Source organism: Arabidopsis lyrata (genome assembly GCF_000004255.2).
Source record: "Arabidopsis lyrata subsp. lyrata unplaced genomic scaffold ARALYscaffold_413, whole genome shotgun sequence".
Lineage (NCBI taxonomy): Eukaryota > Viridiplantae > Streptophyta > Magnoliopsida > Brassicales > Brassicaceae > Arabidopsis > Arabidopsis lyrata.
In genome coordinates this window covers 1-8084 of record NW_003302267.1, presented here as the reverse complement: position 1 = coordinate 8084, position 8084 = coordinate 1, and the positions used below count along the sequence as shown (strand labels likewise).

Below are 8084 nucleotides of genomic sequence, written 5' to 3'. Positions count from 1 at the left end.
TTTATCAAAGACACTAACTGAAAAGTGAAATATATGTACATACCTGTACAATTTTGAGAGTTTTTAAACTAGGGGAATCTCTGAGCACACGTATAAGGACGTTCAACCATTCTGTCTCACATGTGCATATAGTCAAATGTATAAGAGAGCGGAATATACTACCAACAGGATACGCATCCTGCATAATTTAGTTTTGATCATAAGAGAACTCGCTTAGTGACCATATCAATTACTGTTCATTTAAGCCTTCCAAAAGAGAAAACGAATAATGTATACTAAACAACATGTTACCTTCGAGGTTGGTAAGCAGAGAAAAAGACGTTTGGCTGAAGTTAGAGAGCCCAAAAGCTGCTTAGTTTGGGGAGAAAAAATGTCGATACTTGCGGTGATAATCCTACTCATAGTATTCTTAACGACACGAGACCCATACGAATAATCAACTATCTTCAAGTGTTCCAAAGAAGGAGTATCTATCACAAACCCCTCACCAACGTTACCAACTATTAAGTGTCTATACAAGAATAAATGCTTTAGGGAAGGCACTCTAATGCTCAAAATGGAAACATTGTCGTCTTCACATTGCTGCACACTCAAGTATTCAAGAACAGGACAACTGGCTAAAAGCTTGCTGAAAAATTCATCACCTGGGTACGTCACGGATTTAAGAACTAACTTTCTTAGGGATGGGAAAGAAATTGGGGTAGAAACATCCACTAGAACCGCATTAGTTAATTTCAAGGTCGCAAGCATTCTACATCCTCCATTATAAAAGCTCCTTGGAAGCACGACTGGAGTTTCACTATTTGAAGAAGTATCAACTTCGATAATCAGTTGACGCACACAACATTTCTCTGCAGCTCTAATCAGAGTATCTCCACTACCACAGATATGACCAAGTTTGAAATGCAGAGTTTCTATAACTGGAGCCTTGTGCAAAATCAAAGACCTGTCTACAAAGGTCGAAAATCTTTCATAATCAATTTTTGGATAGCTATCATCGTACACAAGCCTTGGCACCATCATCCAAAGATATCGCCACCGTTTTGACAAAACCATTGTTGCCACAACATCTTTAGTATTAGGAAGTAACGACAATATTCCCAAGAGAAGCTCATCATGCAACTGACTTATTCTGTCCATAATTAAGAGCTTTCAGGCATCCGGAGAAATCTGAAACCCTAAAAACATCAAAGTGACGAACAAGGTATATGAGATTCTCAGGAACCAAACAAATAGTCGTAAGCAAGGACGCAAGGTTAAAGCAAAACCCTAGCTAGGTTCGGTATATAAATCCAAACTCACTCCTTCGACATTTTTTAGCTAGCCTAGTTTAATGACTAAACATCCCTAAGCCCAGTCAAGTATTAATCAAGCCCAAATTTAATAATCTAGTACTATAGTACATGAAATAAATTTTAGTTACGTTAAATTTTTGTTTATGGGTAAAGATGACTTGTAGAGAACATTACAGAACAGAACACAGTGTGATTAAATTCTTTTCACATGATCACATCTTCACTGTGTCAACTAGGGTAATTCGATATTTTAGCATCTTTAATTCTAACCCAATCTTCCAGTTCTTAACGTCATAGATCCAAGGGTAAAAAAGCTATTTCCTAACGGCAGAAAGAAGTTTATGTATCCTTTATAATTTCTGAACCAAGATTCCCCAATGCAACCGAATTAAAAGAGTAGTTTCAGTTGGAATAAACTTAAAATATAATTGTTTAAAGCACCAACAGAGAACACCTGTTTGAAGAAGATTAAGTGACTAGTAAACAGCAAACAGTTTTAACCACAAATCTTACTTTTGTCAATAGAAAAAAATGGAGGAGAGACTATTAAATATGTTGTAGCTGATTATGGAAGATAACTTTCATGATTTTTACTTCCCCAAGGCAGAATCACAGATAGAAAACAAAAGGAACTCAAAGATCTAAATATGAAAAAAGAAAAAAAACATACAAAGTTCTTTAGAGCTTCTAACATATCTAAGATTTAGATTACACACACCAACCAATTGTGACTTGACTGTTGAACATGTCTTACCCTCTTAAGGATGACAATAACTTCAGTCGAATGTAAGATGACAAGTACTTGAACACCTTGACAAAAATGACAACTCTTTGAGCATTTCAAGTTTCTTGACAGGATCCTTAGATCTAGAGGAGATAGTTGCTTTCTTTAAACAGCTTGCGCTTCTAAAAATAAACGCTACTACTTCTTTCTCTTCCTCGGTTCCTTTATATTCAACCCATTCCAGAGTTTCAAGACTAGATAACACACATCCGGGAACTGAGTTCGGTTCATTCCAGCAGGGGCGCGGTTTATCTATATTTCCCCGAAAGCCATGGCACTGAGATACAGAAATACAGTGAACCATGTCATCATTACTGGCAAAATAACTTGATCAAAGATAGCTGAATAGTTATGATTAGAACAGACAGTACATGTTTAAATTTGAGGACTTGTAATTTAGGAGAATCTCTGAGCAGACACATAAGTAGTTCCAACCACATTGTCCCACATGTGCATAGTGTCAGATGTACAAGACGGTGGAAGACAGTACCAACAGGATATGCATTCTGCATAACGAAACAAACTCTTTAAAGCAATGTAGTGCCAATAGATTTGGTCACGTTGGTTCCAAAAGGAACATCAAGATGCATGCAGAGTGGTAAAACGCTATAAATATATAGTTAACAAGATATTACCTTTGTGGTTGATAAACATAAATAGAGACGCTTGACTGAAGTAATAGAACCCAAAATTTTCCAACGAATCCCATAACCAATGTTGAGATTTGCATACACAATCTTAGGCATATTATTCATGATGGTACAAAATCCACCGTAACTACGATCAACATCAATGTCAAAGCAATCTAACAAAGGAGCATCTATCACAAATCCACATGCTTTGTCTTCTTCACTGTAGTTAAAGTCTAAGTCTGTTGGTTTACTCAAGGATAAACTCTTCAGAGAAGGTATTTTGACAGTGAGAACCGTCACATTGTCATCAGGACATTGTACTACAACCAAGTCTTCAAGAACCGGACAATTGGATAGAAATTCGTTGACAAATTCCTCACTCGGGTACTTCATGTATACAAGGCTCAAATTTTTTAGAGATGGGAAAGAAGAAGCTGGAAAGGAAGAAGCATCCACAAGAGTCGTGTTACTTAGTTTCAATGTCACAAGCATTCTACATCCCTCGCTATACAAGCTCCACGGAAGTATGACAGAATTTCTAGGACTACGAATCTTAATGTCCAACTCTCGCACACAGCGTTAAACAGCAGTTCTAACCCAAACTCCAATATCTATAGCACTAGGCTTCCAATCAAGTTGGAAACGAAAACATTCTAGAACTGGAGCCTCGTGTAACAACAAAGAACTGTAAACAAAGCGAGAGAATCTCTTTTCTTCATCATGATCTCGATATATGCCATGATCATATTCAAGTCTTGGCACCAACATCCAAAGAAACTTCCATCGTTTTGACAAAACCATTGTGAATACGACTTCTTTTGTAGGCAGTAACGATAATATTCTCAAAAGAAGCTCCTCAGGCAAGTGACTTATCCTATCAATATGAGCCATTCCTTATCAAATCCTATGCTTTCAGTTCCTACAGATTTCTCTGTTAACACCAAAAACTTGAATCTACATAAAAGATAAAATTAGGGTTTTTAGTTGTTTCCTCTTTCAAAGTTCACTTGATTATCATAGGAACCAAACATATCTAGACATTAAGCAGCCGATGATAAAACTAAAAACAGGGGACGCAATTACGCAAACAAACCCTAACAATTACGGAAACCGAAACTCACCGGACAGTACTGCAGAATGGAGCGGATTCGTTTATTAACTAATCGAGTACTTCAGAAGATGTTCACAGAATTGAAAACCCCTTAGAGATACCATTACAGCGATTAATATGGCTAACCAGGCTCTTAAAAAAAAGAGGAAATTATGTATCATAGATTTTGAAGTTATATATAATCAAAACAATATGATTTAAATAAAACTGTTTATATAAATAGATTAGTAATTTGATTAAGAATAAAACAATATGAGTGTTGAAGACACTACCAACAGGACATCCTGCATAACATACGGGAGTTAGTACAGGAGCAATATAGTGCCAACAGATTTTGTCACGAGAGAACTCGCTTTTTGTAGCAATTAGAAACCGTATTAGTTAACAACATATTATTACCTTTGAGGTTGGTAAGCAGAGAAAAAGACGCTTGGCTGAAGTTAGAGAACCCAAAAGCTGCTCAGTATGGGGATAAGAAATGTCGACATTTGCTTTCGCAATCTTACACATATTATTCTCAACGATGCGAAAACCATGCGAGTAATCAACAATGTCCAAGCACTCCAAACAAGGAGCATCTATCACAAACCCATGAGCATCTTTTTTAACTATGCCATCCGATTTATGCAAGAACAAACATTTTAGGGAAGGCATTCTAATGCTTAGAATAGCCACGTTGTCATCTCGACATAGCTCCACAACCAAGTCTTCAAGAACAGGACAACCCGATAAAAGCCTGTTGATAAATTCATCATCTGGGTACTTCATGGATTCAAGACTCAGCTTTTTGAGGGACGGGAAAGAAATTAGACAAGTATCATCCACAAGAACTGCATTTTTTAGTTTCAAGGTCACAAGCATTCTACAGCATGTATACAAGCTCCTCGGAAGTGTGACTGGAGTTTTATTTCTAGAACAAGTATTGATCTCAATAATCAGCTCGCGCACACAACCTTTATCTGCAGCTCTAATCCACATCTGAAGATCTTTACTACCACAGATTTTACCAAGTTTGAAATTCAAAGTTTCTATAACTGGAGCCTCGTTCATAAACAAAGACCTGTCTACAAACCGCGAAAATCTTCTATACTCATATTTTGGTAGTCATATAAGAGCTTTGGCACCATCATCCAAAGTTGCGAAAATTTCTCATAGCTATCTTCGTATACAAGCTTTGGTACAAACATCCAAAGAAACCGCCATCTCTTCGACAAAACCATTGTGGCCACAACATCTTTCGCATGCAGTGAAGACAATATTTTCAAGAGCAACAAATCGGGCAACTGACTTATCCTCTCCATATAATACAAACGAACAGTAGCTGTATCCAACGAGTTTCTTTGGTGATGTGGAAATCAAAACCTAAGAAGAAAAATTAGACAATCGAAATTAAGGAAAGTACCTAATGCAGAGAAAAAAATTAGACAATCGAAACTAAGGAAAGTACCTAATGCAGAGAAGGAAAAAAACTTTTTCCTTGGTTCTTCGAATACTCTGAAACCTCAATTATTGAGGTGAATACCTTAAGTAGGGTTTTTATACCAGTTACAAACTAAACTATAGACAATTTTATATAAGCCCTAAAAACCTTTTAGATACGGGCCTATGTAACAGGATAAACCGGTTAGCCTCTTGGTTTAATACTTAGATTTCTGGTTTAGTTGTCTGGTTCAATAATTTTATCTATCGCTACTATATGCAAGGCATTTAGCCGTTTTGAGAAAGCTAATCAATAAAACAAACAAAACTTCTCTTAATGTCTTTTCTCTGTATCAATGTATCATCGTCACCTTCACTTCCACCATTGAATCTTTGTTCCTCGGGTCATCCTTCTTCCTTTGTGGTCACCCCTAGACTCTGATTCACCCTTTCCTCGATTCCTCGGTGGGTTCTGGATCGGGATTTATCTCGTTTAAACTTTACTGTTTCAGCCTAGGCCCGGGACTTGATGAGGCTGCAATACATACTGTTTTTTAAGATACGCCGTTTATACAAATTCATTAATTTTACCGCATATAAAAAATTGATACAAGTCCAATAACTGACGGTAAAATTGTCTTCATGGTGTTCTCAAAATTGTTAGTGTGGAGTAGAATTCGTAAGAGATAAATTTGGTATGGTGTGATGGGTTGGTGCACGCGCCATGCCAAGGCTTTCTTTAGTACTGGATTATGGTAAAATCACCTTTGAAACCAATTCACTAGAGAACATCACCGGAATATGGCATGTTTTACAATAGGATACCAGAGATCTATCAAAGGACTTTAAGGATTCAATTCTAACCTCGAGATTGCAACGAGGCGGCATATCTAATTCTCCATAACGTTTTAATTGATAAAGTACTGATGTTTTTAATATATACTAGAGAAGTTAAAGTGATGGGAAACTTTGCTACTAATACAGTAATACATAGAGTATATGCATGTTTATATATTTTTCTCCCATCAAAATAACTTTCATTAGATTTCATAAGAAGTTCAAATGTAATGGGCTAATGCATGGTCCTATAGACTGTAGTAGACTAGTATCCCATCAAATCATATATATGAAAGTTGGCCAACTGATCTCTCAATATGAGTGCCACATCATCATACAAGAAAATGACATGTGTCATTCTATATTATTTAAATTAAAAGATTAGTAAAATTTATTGAAGGAAAATCAAAACTCTTTTGTTATTTTAAATCTTTCACTAATATCTCTCTTAATTGATTTTTTTAAAAAAAAAAAAAAATTATACTAATGTATCAAGCACTACTTTCATTCTACTCTTTTTATTTTATTAAATTTTTATATCAATGGTCACTACTTCGTGATGGCTAAAAAAATTACTTGTGTTGTACCTTTAGATGTTTGATACATAAATTCATATTAATTTAGTAATTTTATTTTGAATAATTTTTATTATTACGTTTTGTAAATATGACTTATCATATGACCTTCTCTCTTTTCATTTTTGTCCGTTATGATAAGTTAGTAACATTGACATACAAGTTTTTTCACGTAAGATTCATTTGAGACGTTAGACATACTAATAAATTTAAAACATGAGACTCTCTCTATGGCTATATGTAAAAGGAGAGGTCTAAAGTGTTGACTTAAATTACTAGCATATCATGATATGGTTAGCATACTAGATGACGAGAGAGTACATTGAACAAGTTGCAAACTACATAAGTAACATAACTACATAATATTGTATCAATTTATCATATACTTGTTGTTTTATGTATCCATATAGTGAAAGATTAGGATCGTAGGTATATAAATAATCAGATTTATACATGAAAAATTAGAATTGATATTTCGAGTCAAAGATGAATCTAATCATACAAATTATAACTATATAAAACAGATCTGACTTTATTAAAATGAACATAAAAACAACAAAACCATAATCATATTTATTTCTGCAATTTTTTCAAAACAAAAACCCACGCGTATAAACGCGTAGCGTGGGTATTCATCTAGTACAAGATAAAACTACTCTCTTTTTTGTTTAAAATGTCATCATAATAAACTGTTTCAAATCTCATGAAAAAGTTAAATTTACATTGTAGTATAGAAAATTCTTCTATAATTGTTTAAACGATGAAAAAGGAAACCCAAAGCAAAAACAAAAAGCTATAAGATTTTTTTCTATGAACATGTTTATTTCTCAGTCCAATTTAAGTTCACAAGAACTCGAGCCCATGAACATAGATGCCAAGTCTTCTCGGATGATATGATGATCACAAATCTCTCCTGAAAGCTTGAATTTGGGGGAGATAACCGACTTCTTTAAACAAGTACTATTCTTCAAGATATACACCGCAACATCTCTCTCTTTGAATGTTGCTTTATAGTTTCGCCACTCGAAAATTTCAAGATTTTCAGTCAAACATTGTGGAACATAACTTGGTTGCTGATTCCAAGAACTAGTGCAATACTTGCTAACGAAATCATGGTTCTGAGAAAAACAGGACATAAAACACGGTCAGTAATTAGATCATCAAACCGAAAGGAAAACAAGTAAAAAAATTACAGATCAAGTGATGAGCCAGGAACTGTAAAATTAATTACCTTATCATTAAGCTTGAGCACTCGAAGTTTTGGAGAATCTCGAAGCAATTTCGCGAGTAGATATAACCACTTTGAATCATCACATGTACATAGTTCCAAATGAACAAGCTGAGAGAAGATAATACCCTCAGGATACTGAGCCTGCACATGACACACAAGCTTTTCTAAGCACATGAGAAGAACAATTAACACAATTATAG

General features: G+C 35.1%; 3 protein-coding genes and 1 pseudogene across 3 annotated transcripts; all 4 read right to left on the bottom strand.

The window, feature by feature from the left end:
• Positions 1 to 43: 43 nt before the first annotated feature.
• LOC110224688 (putative FBD-associated F-box protein At5g56390) lies at positions 44 to 1665 on the bottom strand (the record flags this gene model as incomplete). The annotated part of the gene is made up of 2 exons (XM_021011301.1): positions 292 to 1665; positions 44 to 178 (listed from the first exon to the last, which is right to left on the bottom strand). Coding segments are annotated over exons 1-2 (984 nt in total), but the record flags the coding sequence as incomplete, so codon positions are not given.
• Positions 1666 to 1850: 185 nt separating this feature from the next.
• On the bottom strand, positions 1851 to 3978 carry LOC110224656 (annotated as a pseudogene).
• A 104-nt stretch (positions 3979 to 4082) lies between these two features.
• Positions 4083 to 4917, bottom strand: LOC110224677 (probable FBD-associated F-box protein At1g32375; the record flags this gene model as incomplete). The annotated part of the gene is made up of 1 exon (XM_021011224.1): positions 4083 to 4917. A coding segment is annotated over one exon (714 nt), but the record flags the coding sequence as incomplete, so codon positions are not given.
• A 2480-nt stretch (positions 4918 to 7397) lies between these two features.
• LOC110224643 (putative FBD-associated F-box protein At5g56400) lies at positions 7398 to 8058 on the bottom strand. Its single transcript, XM_021011088.1, has 2 exons — positions 7885 to 8058; positions 7398 to 7771 (listed from the first exon to the last, which is right to left on the bottom strand). Exons 1-2 carry the CDS (start codon positions 8056 to 8058, stop codon positions 7481 to 7483), a joined length of 465 nt encoding a protein of 154 aa, XP_020866747.1. The 3' UTR covers positions 7398 to 7480.
• Positions 8059 to 8084: the final 26 nt, after the last annotated feature.